This window comes from Phyllopteryx taeniolatus, chromosome 4, assembly GCF_024500385.1.
Source record: "Phyllopteryx taeniolatus isolate TA_2022b chromosome 4, UOR_Ptae_1.2, whole genome shotgun sequence".
NCBI classification, from domain to species: domain Eukaryota; kingdom Metazoa; phylum Chordata; class Actinopteri; order Syngnathiformes; family Syngnathidae; genus Phyllopteryx; species Phyllopteryx taeniolatus.
The window spans coordinates 33,369,630-33,385,040 of NC_084505.1; the positions used below are offsets into that span (position 1 = coordinate 33,369,630).

A 15,411-nucleotide genomic window follows, 5' to 3' on the forward strand; every position below is an offset into this window, starting at 1 on the left:
AAAAAAAAAAGATTTTTATTGCATTTAAAACTATATATGCATGCCAGGAGATGGCCACTATCCAGCCCAATGGACATCCTTCGATGATTGTTTCCAATGTTTATACAAGGTGTCAGGACTGGTGTGACAAAAGACAACACAGGTACATCTCAATAAATTTGAATATATTTATTCCATTTTATTGCGAATACATACCTAAATAAATTGTGCAACAGAAGCCTGCCAATGACTATAGCTGTGATTTATTAGCTGGAAAATGCAATAGGGACGTAGCCTGAAGCCTCAAACAGTTCCACTACAAATTCCTATTAGAGAACAATAAATCACATCTATAGTCATCTGCAGGCTTCTATTGCACAAATCTATTTACATATATAATCTCTTCTTCTTTCGAGTAAAGGTTGCATGTTTTAAAGAAAAAGCAGTCATTTTTTAAATTTTAGTAAAAAAAAAAAATTGTTTTAAGTAAAAAAAAAAAAAATGCATATTTTCAAAGTACTTTTCTAATAATTGAGTTGAAAAGTTACGAGCTTGTACTAGATTAAAAGAGAACGTCGTCATCATAAAGGTATTACATTATATTAGTTGGAGTTTATATTAATTCTATGATACATTTTTGTTATTCACTATTGTGATCGTGGTGGTATACATGCATATTGCACGGTTGTTGTTTTTGTGGTTCTGACTGATGTTGAGTAGTGATTATTCTTTGGATTTATGGCTTTGTAAATCCTGCAGCTATAGGTCCAATAAGAACACAATAACATGTTTGTTTCTAAGCACAGCACAGACATAAGTAGCAAAAGGAATCAATCACTTATTTGGAACATTTGTGTGCAATAGAACCGCCTCATGGAGTGTACGCGCATACTTGGCTTTAACAAGGACGCCTTAGTCGGCTTTTGTGAGGATGTCTACGGTTGTCGTGTGTAAACCGCACGCTGAGAACAGAACATTTTCTGCGGTCCAAAAAGCACAGAAAGGCAATGGCCAGTGTTTTGCCCTGCAGTGCTTCAAAACCACACAGCAAGTGATAACGCCACCGGCTGCATTTACATATCAACTAAAATGAGCGAAATCTTGAAATTACCCTGTGAAATTTATTTAAATATATATTTTACAGTCTTTGCGACAAGTTTCAAAAAGACGAACAATATTTTACACTAATTACCACAGTCCTTTGCCACTTTCGCCACCCACAGCTTTTACAACTGCCTCGATGCAAACATGCATCCTCACGGATTCATCCTCTTCTTTTGCCATGTTGACCTTTATTTGCGGGGGGAAAATAAAACAACAATCAGTGAGCATCCAAACATTCAAGTTGCAAATGCTAAAGTGGCTATTATCTAGTACAGTTCCGTTGTATTTAACTTTAAGTACATTACATTTGCATTTCATCTTTTTGCACTGTTTGTTAACAAACATTTGTTTAGGTATTTCCACTTCTCAATAGATTTTAATTTTCCTACTTTTAAGTGCAGGCTTAATGTTCAAGCTGTGCATAATGTTACAGTGCCTTACAATAATATTAAATACACTTTTTAGGAATAAATTCCTGCTTTGTTTCGTGATTAACACTTTGGCATACTACGCTTGATGGTGGTACTTTGAGAGCGATGTAATTTTTTGGTGGTACTGGGTGTAAAGCGTTTGAGAACCTCTACTCTAAATTGTTCAATTGTCCAGCTGTGAATGTAGTTAGTCAAGTAGTTAGTAGTAGTAGTTTGTAGTTGTAGTTGTTGTTTGTAGTTAGTCAGTGAATAGTTGTCAGAAAAAAATAATAATAAGCATTAAGAAAAAGTTACATATTTTAAGGAAAAAATAGCTTTTTTTATGGGGAAAATGTAGCTATTTGTATTTTTTTAGGAAAAAGTTTAAATTTTGAATATTGTGTACTAAAAAACAGTGTTTATTAAAAAAAAATAAAAAATTTAAAAAAAAATTAAAAATGAAAAAGGTGCTATATTCTACAAGGTAAAAAGCTGTGATTTCAGAGGAAAATAATCTTGAAAAAAGTTCTACTTATGAAGAGAAACAGGCTGCATATTTTCAAGGGAAATAAATTGCAATTTTTTTGAGAAAAGTTGTAAAAGCATATTTGGTGGGGGAAAAGCCAAAGTGGTTATTATAATTTATTATAATACGTGAGGTCAGCATGGCTGCAGATTCGCTCCCTGTTCTTGTGTGGGTTTTCTCTGGGTTCATTGAAGACTAAATTGCACATAGGTGTCAATGTAATAAAACTTGTTTATATACATCTATTTCAGGCAACTATTTCACACACTCATCTTATTGAGAGAAGCGGTACAAAAAAATTTAAAAATTAAACATTTTTTTTTTTAAATGGATGAAGATTATACATGAGTGTAAAAATGCCTACCTTGTGTGCGTAATTTCAGCTAAACATTTTCTTGAGTTTAGAAAAGAAGCCAGCCTCCTCCTGGTCCTCACTCTTTTGTTTGTCTTCTCCCTCTGAGCTGCTCGACTTCTCACCAGAATGTGACACGCTGCCTCCCCCTGCTGAACGCAAAGCAAAGTGTTGGCGATATGTCCACCAATAAAGATGACCATTCGTATTCTGTGCATCAGTACGTCCAATGAGGAATTGAAAATCAAATTATAAAAGTGACTGATTATTTTGTTATTTGGTTTTTGGCCAAACAAGCAAAAAAAGTTTTTATATTTATTATAATTAATGATTAATTAAATAGTTGAACAACTAAACATTAATTACTTGTGTTTATAAGCGATCTGGAGCAAAATGTAGCAAATCAGGTAACATTCGAGCATTTTTCCTCTGATCTAAATCCACAAAGACCCAATTGTCAGATATCACGAAAAGATTATCCGAAGTGGGTATCATGTCATGTGGGGTGTGTTAAAAGTGAATTTTCATCTGCGATCTGCTCAGAAAAATACAATAATAAATAATAAAATATCGAAAAAAAGTGCACAAAATGACATTTCATGGCCTCCACTAATCTCTACCGCATCTCACTTTCAGTGTCGGTGAAACGCTTAGCTGGAGATGGATTGACACCATTAACGGTCCCAGGAACGTCCGCCTCCTCCTCGGCATAACCGAGTAGCAGAGAACGCTGCCTCCGCGTCAACTTCCTGCACAGACGAACAACCAAGAATGAATGATGTGTACAAAGAGACCTGCAGTGGAAGATATTACGGAAAATGAACTTTTTAATAGCTTTTATGCAAATAGTTGGAACTTTGGAGTGTCTGCCCACCCACCATGTGTGAAATTATACAACCAAGTCAATCCTTTGTCATTTGCTTATCTTTAAAAAAAGAAAAATCTGAATTGTACGAATTTGGTCGTCAGAATTCCCCCAATTTACATAATACACAGTTTGACCTGGCAGCTAGGCTGAAACACTATGTCAAAGCCAAATGGTATGCAGAGCTATATTGATGTGGAGTGCCATATGTATTATATTATATTGTATATTCTTCCCCCCCCTTTTTTTGTTTTGTTTTTTTGTCCTGTTCGGCTGTTAGGTCAAGCAGAATGGAAAATCTGTATCCCTTTTATACCGGAACAGTTTTACTGTGTCACAGTGCAGTTTTTAAGCTTTGTGGTATTATAATTGAGGTTTATTGAGAATCAGACTTGATCAGTCGAACAGAACTAAGTTTCTAGAAGGGAGAGAGAAACAAAGACAAAAGACAAAGCACTAATTCTGAACAGGATGAGAGAAGTAAATCATTACATTATCTACAACAATGAAACATTAAATATGAGTGTTGCATGGGGCTGTAGTGCGACACCCTGTGAGGGAAGGACAGGACAAGATAGAACAGGACAAGGACAGGAGAAGAAGCATGCAGGACAAGGGTCGTGAACCCGGCTGTACAACTTAAGTGTGGTGACATTAATTATGTAAATTATAAAAGTCTACAGGACGAGAGTATAAGTTAGGGGATACACAAGCGATTTGCATATTCATGACTTATTTGTTGCAGTAAGTGCGTGACCCCACACCCAGTGAAAGAGTCTTTGGGGTGTGTGCCTGCGGATACATGCAAGTGAATTGACGCTGTTTTACATGCACAAAGACTGACAGAAGTGTCTTGTAATTGCTGTGGCCGTAGCGCGGCGGCTGAGGACCCCACCCGATCAATCGAGGGGCGGGATAAGGCCCAGGGGTCCACCCGAGAGCAGCCCGGCGGACTATACACGTCCCACACCGAGGCACGCCGACAACCGGCCACCCAGCGGGGGCCCCATGGACCCAATGCCACCCACTGCCCCACACGCCCCCAGAGCCAGACGAGGAGAGTGTCCCTTGTTTGTTGGAATAACGATAAGGGTGGGGGGGGACCAAGGAGCAGCCGCGGGCCATGAGAGGTCAGCCCCAACACCAAGCAGTCATCCAGCCCGGGGGGCCCGCCTCAGGAGCACCCGCCTCAGGAGCACCGCCCTGCAAGTAAGTGAGACCCACCTCCCCCCCTGTTGTTATGACTGCCAGGTCCCCGACTAGCAGTTATTGGCCCTACGCCGTGTATCGCCGTGTATCAGAGCACTTTTTACACTGTAGATTTGTGTTTTTTGTCATTCTAAACGTATTGTTACAAATCTGTATCAGGTAGCTACGGTCAGCAGACATGGAGAGGTCTTCTTCCCATTTGGTGATTGGTAAGTGCATTAATTTAGTACATGAAATTAATTTATAAACTTTTGAGAGATTTCTTTTACTTTGCGGGAGAAGCTTAATTATTTGCTTGACAAACTCCGGCAGTTCGAGGGTGCTCTGGAGTGTTGGTATTCTTTATTTATTTATTTTTTTACTGCTGCTTTTAATTTATTGTATTGAAGAAAGTTTCCAGCTGTTATTTTGAATTCATGGAACAGTTCATCACGTGTCCTAAAAAACATTATTGTTAAATAGTTGTTGAAGGTGGTTAATTCCATGTTGTTCCCATGTACTAAAATGAAGGGGTATATTATTAATTTCGAAATCTGGATTATGCCAAATTGGGGGGAGCATGCTCAGAGCTAATTGAGATCCTGTCAATTTTAAACTTTGCCACCAAGCCATTAAGGTGGATGCGATTATTGGATTCTTGAAACATTTATGCCGTTTAAGATTAGTAGAAATAAATGGGAGTTTTGGGAGTTTGATGTTGTTGAAGTCTGTTTGTTCCAATTCTAGCCAAGAATCACACGACTATCTGTGGTGCAACCATTTGACGAGGTGTTGTAATTGGTTAGCTAAATAATAGTGTTTAAAGTTGGGAGCATTTAGGCCTCCCTCCTGTTCACTTTTCTGAAGAGTAGATAGACTGATTCTATTTTTCTTATTTTTTGAATAAAAATGTATTACAGCAGAATCTAAGGTTGGAAACCATTTAAATGTGGTCTTAAATGGAATCACTGAAAATAAATGTATTTATATATTCTTCCCCCTTTAAAGCAGGTCAGTAGTGGGCATGTCTCTTACTTGGGCACTCTGATCTTGATGTGCACGTAGTGATCGCCGTAGCTGTAGCTGTTCATCCTGCGAATGCCTTTCCCCTGCAGCCGGATGACCTGATCTGCTTGGCACCCTGCGGGAATCTGTGCAAATGGCGACGAGCACATTTGCTTGGATTAAATATTGCAGCCACAATATTAGGGGCACCTGCACAATCAATCTATTTCTAACCGTCTCACCACGATGCTGATAGTGTCGTGGAGGCCTTGCGCAGTGGCGGTGCCGCCCAGGATGGCTTGGGCCACAGAGATCAGCACGTCGGAGTGGATGTCGATACCATTGCGCCTGAACACGGGGCTTCTCTGGACCTATGCGGGCCCATTTCATAATACGTAAACAACACGGGAAAACACAATCACTGGAATGCAATTGCAAATTGACGAGACTCACCCGAAACGTAATGAGAACTTCCTTCTTGCCGACTGACATGCGCACAGTCTGACCATGCTCAACCCCTGGAGACAAACGGCATATTCGCGAACAGGCCACAGTATCGGGTACACCGGCACAATGTAATGGACCGCATGCTCCAATTATCCACTGGCTGCATTATTGACTGAAGACTTTTTTTTTAAACTATGTTTGTACAGTGACCTGGAGTGGCTTGAAAGGCGCCGATAAATAAAATAAATTATGATTATTTATTCATTCCAGGATGGGTACCTACCAGCCGGAACCGGTACCGTGACCGTCTGCCTCTTCTTGGTCTGACCCGAACCTCGGCACAGAGCGCAGGGCGTGATTATGATGGAGCCCTTGCCGCCACAGCGTCGACATCCGCTGCGCATCATGAAGGGCCCCGTCTGTACCGACTCCTATGAAAAAGAAAACGCAGACATGAATGACTTTAAAAGAAATACACTGGGAGAGAAGTGCGACTCACCATGCCCGTGCCGTTGCAGTAGTGGCAGTGCGACACTTTGGTGCCTGGCTCGCTGCCCTTGCCGTCGCACCTCGGGCAGGCATCCTCGAGGTTGACGGAGAGCTGCTTGTCCACGCCCTTCGCCGCTTCGGCAAACGTCAGCTCCATCACAAACTATTGACATTGCAGGAGAAACTAGAGACTAGAGAGAGACGTTTTCACAAAAATACAGTTTTAAGCTATTTCTTTCCTCTCATAAAAAAAGCAAATGATAATGACAATATTCACAAGTTCTGTTTTTTTCCCCCATTCTGGTTTTTGCTTTATTTTTCGTGATACCACACAAGTTTTTAAATGTTTTTTTTTTTACTAGCAATTTTTTTACTTACATCAGCTTCCACAGAAGAATTTTTTTTTTTCAGAGATAATACGAAAATAAATGTTAAACTAAATCAATGTTGCTAGTCGATTTTTAAAAGAAAGTCTCTAAAGGGATCGTAAAAGTCGCTAAGTTGGCAACACTGGCTGCAGGCATGTCCACACATATCCACTAGGTGGTGCCCAAGCACCTGCGCTTTTGCCCTGGTGTGCCTTTTCTGCTGCAACCCTTTCCCCCTCCATTATTCATCAATATTAAAAGGAATTTTTTAATTTACCCTCTTTGTCATCAATTCTATCCAAAGTGTTTTGAAATTTGACAGGCATTTATTTGAGTCCTTGGGAGATTTGTACATGTGCTCCCACCTAGCCCCGGCCAAATATTTTAACAGGGGTGTGTTGACTTTTTCTAGTCACTGAAGCCTTCCTTCACTTCCTTTGTTCATAGTTGTATTACTGATTGTGTTAACAGAAATACATACATAATGCAAGTTACACACATCTGTTTTTTCTTAATTGTGAGAATAATTTGGGCAATGGGTGCCCTTTTTTGGGTAGGAGCACCCACCCACAAAAATGTGCCTGACTAACTGTGCTTTTGCAAACTAGCTCCTCTCCGTTGTCACTCATTTTGTCAGTACAAGAAGTGCACGTCAGTAATGACGTGCTTTGAACGACAGAAAGTGGTTTAAAAAAAAACAAACAAAAGAAAAAACGTCCTGACCAATTTCTCAATAATAATATTCATTCGTTAGTTAGTTATGAAGGGCCTTTTTTTCCCCCCTCTCACCTCCGGCCGTTGCTCAAACATGTTGTTGACGTCTCGGAAGCCGCCGGCAAAATCCCCGAAGATCTTCCTGAAGAGCTCCTCTGGGTCTACGTTGGCGCTGCCCGCTCTGTAGTGCTGCTGCTGGCCCACGCGGTTCGCGTCGAAGCCCGCCAAGCCGTACGTGTCGTACTGCTTCCTCTTCACCTCGTCGCTCAACACCTACGATGATGTGTCAAGGATTTGGAAACAACAACATTGGGTAAAACTGCACAATGTCATGAAATTAACAGTGGTGCCTTGACTTACGAGTTTAATACGTGCCATGACAACCCTGGTATCTCAAAACACTCAAATCATTTGTCCCCGTTGAAATGAATGTACTGTATGTTGGCGTTAAGCGGACTCATATGGGAGGTTTAGTCGAATACACGTGTACCGTAATTCCTCGTGTGTAATGTGCATTTTTTCCCAAAAAAAATTGTCAAAGGTTAATACTGTGTATTATAGTGAAGAAATGTAAAAGAAACTTTCACATTTTATAAATGTATGCCGACATCTAGTGGTTATGAAAAAGCTGTACACTTTCATTCCAAAATGCCACCGCCCCCTAGAGGTTATGAGAACGGTGTACACTTTCATTCTAATATGCCACAGCCACCTAGTGGTTATAAAAAAAGGTGTAGCATACACTTTGATTCCAATATGACAGGAGTACATATGAGTGCATTTATATACAGTTGTGCTCATAAGTTTACATACCCTGGCAGAATTTGTGAAATATTGTTTATTTATTTTTTTTTAAATATGACTGATCACTGAACAACAACCATCATTAATTTCTTTATGGTTATGTTTTGTATAATGATAATGCTTTTCTGAAATGCTCGACCATTTAATTTGAATCCCATTAAAATAAAATTAAATGTATTTCACCTGGTCCTTCATGTTTTCTTTAAAGAATTGTGCCCATCTTACAAATTCTGTCTGGGTAATCAAATATATGAGCACAACTGTGTGTTATCTAATTTACAAAATAAAAGTAGGGCTGTGAATTTCAAAATAAGACCAAGTAAATTACAAAAAGTATTACGTGTTCAAGTAAAGTGCTTAGCTTCAGAATAATTCTTTAAAAAAAAACCTAACAAAATACAGATGATACTTCATGTTTCGATCATATGTGTAGAAGCAAAATCATGCATTGTAAGAATACATTATACGTGTCGAAAGGTTTTCCAGAATTTTGAGGTCAACTTTGGGGGTGCGTATTATAAATGGGTGCGAATTATACATGGGAAATGACAGTAAGTCTCTTTTTTTTATGTTTAGTTTCATGGTAAACGTCAACCAATAAACGGCTTGAAGCAAGCACTTGTCCTCATTTTTGAAGAATTTTTCACTATCTGCCAAACTGCTGCTTGTTGTGAAGTTTGCTGCCACCATATCATATAAAAAACAAAATTTAAAAAGTGTTCGCAACTCAAGACAAAAGAAATCAGCTGAGTGACGGCTTGTATCTAAAAAAAACTGTCACTCATGAGTCCAAGTACCGCTGTACAACAAATTGTTAACATATTGTTACATGAATACCTTAGTGTGGTAACTTTTTAAAAACTGAATTTTTGATTTATCTTTTGTATTGGACTTTAATACAGTCTAATGAGATATAATGATTACATGACGTGTAACTATTGCACCTAATAAAAAAGAGGTTGGTGAGTGTCCGGTATGTTAACGGTTGGTACCTCGTAGGCTTCGGCCAGCTTGGCGAACTTCTCTTTGGCCTCCGGGTCATCTGGGTTCGTGTCTGGGTGGTACTTCTTTGCCAACTGTGAACACAAAGAACTCAGATTAGACTGTGCTATGCAGACTTTGAGGATCTTACTTATACAGTTAATTTTTCTGATTCAACGAGGGGACACACGCAATGCGTCTCACCTGATAATATGCCTTTTTGATGTCCTTTTGTGAGGCGGTGAGGGCGACGCCCAGCACCTCGTACAAGTCTTGCTTGTTGGCGCATCTGGCGCTGGTCCGGAAGGATCGTCCTGGGATAACGTGAGGACATCGCAAGGCTGCAGACGGGACGACACAACTGGACTCGTCACCTTCACCTCCTCCCAGTCATTTTATATCGATGTGCTACCATGGTTCAATGGATGTTTGGTACACAGGTCATGTCCGCACGTTCACTGTTCACTATGCACAAATTCAGCTACATGAGACACTAATGTGTGGTCTCAAGTCCTACATTAGATTCCATCTCACATGGGGAAATCCTGTCCATTCAAAATTTTAATGGGACTAAATGAGACCATTTGCTCGTCCAGTGTTCATAAGACGTAAATGCGGCAATGTGACATCAGCCATAAACAGATGGGATTTTCATTGGTAGCACTCAGGTTGACTCTGTCACATTTGTCACATCGCAAAGGCCGTTTTGAACATTTTAAATGACTTGTTTTGACAAGCACCGGAGATATTTGAGCTCGCTCACCTGTCAGCCGGCTCAATGTCACCGCATTTTTGTGGCTCCGCGAGCTCGGGTGAGCCGCCAAACCTCCGTGTTGTGCAGTCGAGAACGTCGCCGAAAGATACGCATGTGTGGCGGATGCAAACTGGAGACGACCTCGGATGAGTTTAGAAAAAAGCGACGAAGCGAAAAAGCGTGTAGTAAGCCGACTAACGGAGGACGCCATTTTAATTTCGTCACTTCCTGTCTCAGCAAGAAAACGGCATATTTTTCATTAAAAAAAATAAAATATACACAAAAAAAAGAGTTGATTTTTCACATATCTATCTTTCACTGTATTGATTACACTTCTCTTTATTTTGATCCTCACTTTTTCGTATTTTTCTCTTCACAATATCTTGTTGAACCACAATATCGTGTTGAACTTTTTTAATATCTTTTTTATTTGACAATACTCAACCCGTCCCCCCCACCCCCCACACCCCATTTTAATGCTCTACAATTTGGTTTTATCTTTCAAATTTTATAATTCATAGTTGTGTGTTGTATAAATGCCGATTTCTTATAGTTTTACATTACCCATTTTCAAGTTTTCTATTTAAAAAAAAAAACTAATTAACATTTTAATTATTGCGTATTTATTTTAGCAGATTTCAAACAGTAGGTGGCGCCATCAAGCAGTTCATGACCAAAAAGGTAGGGCTGTAGTCACTTTATTAGTTGTAAAAATGTATGCAAAAAATAAAAAAAATAAAAAATAAATAAATAAATAAAAATCAAGGAGGGAATCTTATTTTAGTACCACTATTCCGGCTACTGGGTCATAAGTGACGTAATGAAAGAGAATTTCAGGTCCTCATTCCAAGCCATCTCCATGGCAACGTATAGGTTTGGAATGTTTATCACCCAAGCAGACTGACACATGACCGGACAGATCGGATTTCTGTTTTAGTAACGAAATGCGAAGCGCCCAATTATGTCAACATTTGACTTTAAAGCAGCAAGTTTTCAAGACTTATTCTCATATCATTTATTTGCCTTTCACTTTGAGGTCAATTCTGATCAGTGAGAGGTGAGGCAGTGGGCCTGTTAGATCTTTGCTGGACCTTCTAGATGCTCCTGCACCTTCAGCCCTACACACAGGCACACCCATATGTATAGTAGGGGAGCCAAGTGTCAAAAAGTGCCTTATTTAAGGTTTTAGGTGGCCATTCATGATATACTTTTGTTTGAGGTATTTTTGAGTAGGTATAGTGATTCTGCAATGAAAAAAAAATGTTAGAAAAAAAATTAAAAAGATACAAAATGTAATTACAAATTGAAAGAAAAATGTGACCTTTTGACCTCTAGTGGCGTCATGATAATTTGCATAATATCAATAATTAGCATGGAACAATACCTTTCTATTGATATAAAATACCGTAATTTCTTGTGTACAATGTGGATTTTTTCCCCCAAAAAATTGTCAAAATTCAATAGTGCGCATTATACATGGGTATAGGGGAAAATGAAAAGAAAAAAAACCCTTTCACATTTTAAAAAGTTGTACACTTTCATTCTAGTATGCCACCACCACCTAGAGGTTATGAAAAAGGTATACCCTACACTTTCATTCCAATATGACAGGGGTACTATGACTGCATATATGTAAAATTGTGCTCATAAGTTTACATACCCAGGCAGAATTTGTGAAATAGATTTTTTCACATAAGAATTTCCAATCGGAGATATTGAACAGGTTTAACATTTTAGATGGTAGGCCCCGAGAGTTTTCCGAGCGGATCGGGGAGGAAAAATCCCCCTTAACTAATCGGTCAGGATAATCTTTGACAGACATTTGATAATTGGACCTTTGGTGATTTAATGATTATCAGAAGGGAGGGAAAATGCTAAAATTTGGCCTAATTGCCAGGATGTGTACCATACTTAATCAAAGTCACATCTTACAATAACCACTGTAAAACATTCTGCCTTTTTATAACAAATAGCAGCTGCAAAATTTGTTACAATAAGTTTCAGGATTCACTCTACAAGCTGTTCTATGAGAGTTACATGGTATTTTCCAAACAATCAGTCAATACGCTCCACATAAAGGATAATTTAAAGGAATATGGTAATGGCCCTAGAAATGAGGCTTGAGGAACACCTATGATAAAGGTTTGAACAGAGGTCCTGGAAAGGCAGAATTAATTAAGTCAACAAAAGTGTTCAATCTTTTTTTCACTTTCCATGCTCTTGAGGATACATATCACCAACAACTATCTTTGTTTTCAGCTAGCTATCATGAGTTTGCCCCTTGGTGTTGTGACAATGACATTGTAACGTCACGTGTAAACATCAGAGACAAGCAGAAAGATTCCCTCGTTGTTAAAAGAGCTGTTGATTTTGGTAACCAATCAATTACAGCTCTGCTTCTCTGGCTCGCAAAGCGTGACGGCAAAGTGACCTCGCCTTTTCAAACATGCAGCTGTTAACCTCGCCCGAAAGCAGACGATTTGTATCAGACAAATCACACCACGTCCAGCATCTCTTCCCTGTTGTGGAGATGATGCAGCTGTTATGGTTACAGAATGACACCGCAATGCCAAATTGTTCAATGTGTGCCTGAGTTGCCAGTATCTATTTTAGGACTGAAAGCCAGGGGGGGGGGAATGATCTTTTGGAAGAAAACAGGGGTCCTCAGATTAGGAATTTAGGAACCAGAATTTGTTCGAAGTCAGAACGCGTCATAGTGTATCACTAGACTAAGCTATGCCAACGCAGTAGTAAAGTCATAATTACAGTAAATATGTTTAAAAAAAACACTTCTAGGCCATAAATATTAAACAATCAAATGAAAAACTAAGTACGGTAGTGTACAGTGTGCCTTCTTGTACGGTTACATACAGTAGCTCACTGCGTGTCGTTTGTAGCCTTTATTAGTGGCTGGCCAATGGATTCATTAATCCCCACGTTGATATAAATTACTAGTACCTGGTACTTTAAGTCGAATAATGAAAGCCTCATTTCCTACAGGCATTTCGGTGCAGCTTGCACCTGAGTGCAGTCTCCGGGTATGAGTCAATGACCAGAGCTGTGGGTCAATGACCGGCCCCGTCGTTAATAAAAGAAGACTTCTCTCGGGTCTAATTTGTTTCACCAGCAGACAAAAGAAGAGATAAAATACGGCGTTAAGTGTTTGTGTCATCTGTGTATCCTACTGGCTTTCTTCACCTTCTGCCCATCAAACTACAACTCCATTTTTATCCTTTGTGACTGTGACAAGGTCTATTAAGCCCCAATGTGAATGAGCATTGCTGAGGTGTGACTGAGGGCTGAAAGACACGCGCGCAAAACAACTTGGCAGGATGTTACTTTCTTTCTCCGAGCTGTTTAGTCAACAAGCGAAGGTGCCGTCGCATACTTGACTCGCTCTCGGCGCATTTTCCTGTCGCTCTGTTGCCACTGATGATGAGGAAAGAGTTTGATGTGTCAACACGTTCTCCGCCAATCACCGTCTGAGTTATTTTCTGACCCAAAGTTGTACTCGTAATTCCTGCTGTCAGACCAAGTGTGTCATTGAGAAACAAGAGATGACGCCCAACTTGAAGTCTTTATCTTTGTGCCTGTTAGTCTTGCCAGTTTATCAGAAGCATAACATCTGTCATTCCCAGTCTTTACTACCATGTCGTTCATGTCTGATCTCTCATATATGCTCTGCTGGCTGCCATCGAGATGGAATGCCCACTGAAGGAGAACGGTGGGGAGGGGGGTGCAAACAAGCCTGGAAGCAACAAAGAACAAAGTGCACCATGCCAATATCAAAGCAAGACCCAGCGTCCGCTTTGCCAAAGATGACTATCTTTTGTTTTGGGATTACTGGAAAGCCATGGATTGGAATTCTAATGCTGTTCTTATAAGACACGAGAAGAGAAGGATGAGGAACAGAAAGAGCGAAGGGATACAAGATGAAGAGGACAGTCATATCAAAGTCGGTTGACAAAGGTTATTTGAGCTTTGGAGCTTGGAAGAGATTCCAAAAGGAAAGATGAAAGAACTTTGATCAGGTAGACGTCACAAAGCAAGGATAAGGATTTGATGCCGATGAATTCCTCAGGATACAGTATATTGCCAAATGTACTCGTGTCATGAACGGAACAAAGGACAGGACCCACAATGCACAACTCCAATTCAAATGGACAGTTTAGAAAAGAGAGGTTTAATAAATGGGCAGAGGTCGGTACACAGGCAAGCAATCCGAAAAGGAAACATCCATCCATTTTCTGAGCCGCTTCTCCTCACTAGGGTCGCGGGCGTGCTGGAGCCTATCCCAGCTGTCATCGGGCAGGAGGCGGGGTACACCCTGAACTGGTTGCCAGCCAATCGCAGGGCACATAGAAACCATCAACCATTCGCACTCACAGTCATGCCTACGGGCAATTTAGAGTCTCCAATTAATGCATGTTTTTTGGGATGTGGGAGGAAACCGGAGTGCCCGGAGAAAACACACGCAGGCACGGGGAGAACATGCAAACTCCACACAGGCGGGGACGGGGATTGAACCCCGCACCTCAGAACTGTGAGGCTGACGCTCTAACCAGTCGGCCACCGTGCCGCCTGAAAAGGAAACAGTATCCAAAAAATGTGAGGCAAAAAGGCAAGGTCAATAATCACAACAGGGTCTCGTCTTACTATGAGTCGGTGACGTGGAAACAAGGAATGCTGGAACGTGACAACAAGGTACAACGAACTGGCGACCAGAAAGAATAAGACATGAGGTTCAATGCATGGGGTAATTAGGGTAAATGAGGCACAGGTGGGGAAGACGTTCTCAGGAGCAGGTGTGTACGAGACATATGCTTGGTGGAAAGCCAAACTCGCTGACCCACTTTGTAGTTCGGGGCCGGTGTCCTCCTACGGTTAGCTGCGGTCTTGTAGGACCGTCCTTGGCGTAGCAGCATTCGGCGCGCTCGCGACCAGGTCCTCCTGCAGCGTCTCACCAAGGTCAATGCAGATGGAACCGTGGACTTGGGGGCTATTGCAGGAAACAGAGATAAATGGTAACCATACACAATGTGAAAAGGCGATAGACCAGTGGATGCAGAGGGGAGAGAATTGTGAGAGAACTCGACCCGAACCAGCTTCTGAGTCCAGGATTGTGGCTCCTGTGAAGCGAGACATCGGAGCACAGTCTCCAGGTCCTGGTTCAGCCTCTCAGTTTGTCCGTTGGTTTCAGGATGAAATCCAGATGACAGACTGATGGTAGCACCTATAAAACTGCAAAACTCCTTCCAAAATCGTGAAACGAATTGGGGGCCCCTATCAGATACCACATTCTTGGGAAAATCATGAAACTTGAATACCTGGTTTATCATCAACTTGCCAGCTTCTTTAGCTGAGGGGAGTTTCGGCAGTGCAATGAAGTGTGCCATCTTAGAGAACCTGTCAACAAATGTGAGAA

The 15,411-nt window shown here is 40.7% G+C and overlaps 1 protein-coding gene and 1 long non-coding RNA gene across 5 annotated transcripts in view; one reads left to right on the forward strand and one right to left on the reverse strand.

Annotated features, from left to right (window-relative positions):
• Positions 1-15,411, reverse strand: part of LOC133477293 (dnaJ homolog subfamily A member 3, mitochondrial-like) — a 22,212-nt gene continuing 6,801 nt past the window's right edge. For 2 of the 4 annotated variants that reach the window (XM_061771912.1, XM_061771913.1), the window contains 13 exons: positions 15,089-15,392; positions 14,836-14,985; positions 9,437-9,573; positions 9,244-9,327; positions 7,523-7,720; positions 6,376-6,528; positions 6,160-6,307; positions 5,883-5,947; positions 5,672-5,800; positions 5,460-5,575; positions 3,002-3,120; positions 2,384-2,523; positions 1-1,269 (listed from right to left, as the gene is read on the reverse strand). In XM_061771912.1, coding sequence (XP_061627896.1) covers positions 2,399-2,523; positions 3,002-3,120; positions 5,460-5,575; positions 5,672-5,800; positions 5,883-5,947; positions 6,160-6,307; positions 6,376-6,528; positions 7,523-7,720; positions 9,244-9,327; positions 9,437-9,573; positions 14,836-14,985; positions 15,089-15,131 — 1,467 coding nt within the window. In that variant the 5' untranslated portion in view covers positions 15,132-15,392 and the 3' untranslated portion in view covers positions 1-1,269; positions 2,384-2,398. Of the gene's footprint in view, positions 1,270-2,383; positions 2,524-3,001; positions 3,121-5,459; positions 5,576-5,671; positions 5,801-5,882; positions 5,948-6,159; positions 6,308-6,375; positions 6,529-7,522; positions 7,721-9,243; positions 9,328-9,436; positions 9,574-9,995; positions 10,211-14,835; positions 14,986-15,088; positions 15,393-15,411 lie in introns of those variants that run through there. The other 2 variants (XM_061771911.1, XM_061771909.1) reach the window with 2 other exon arrangements.
• LOC133477295 (uncharacterized) lies at positions 3,127-6,272 on the forward strand. The gene is made up of 3 exons (XR_009788277.1): positions 3,127-4,445; positions 4,605-4,654; positions 6,147-6,272. It is a non-coding gene; the product is annotated as an uncharacterized LOC133477295 (long non-coding RNA).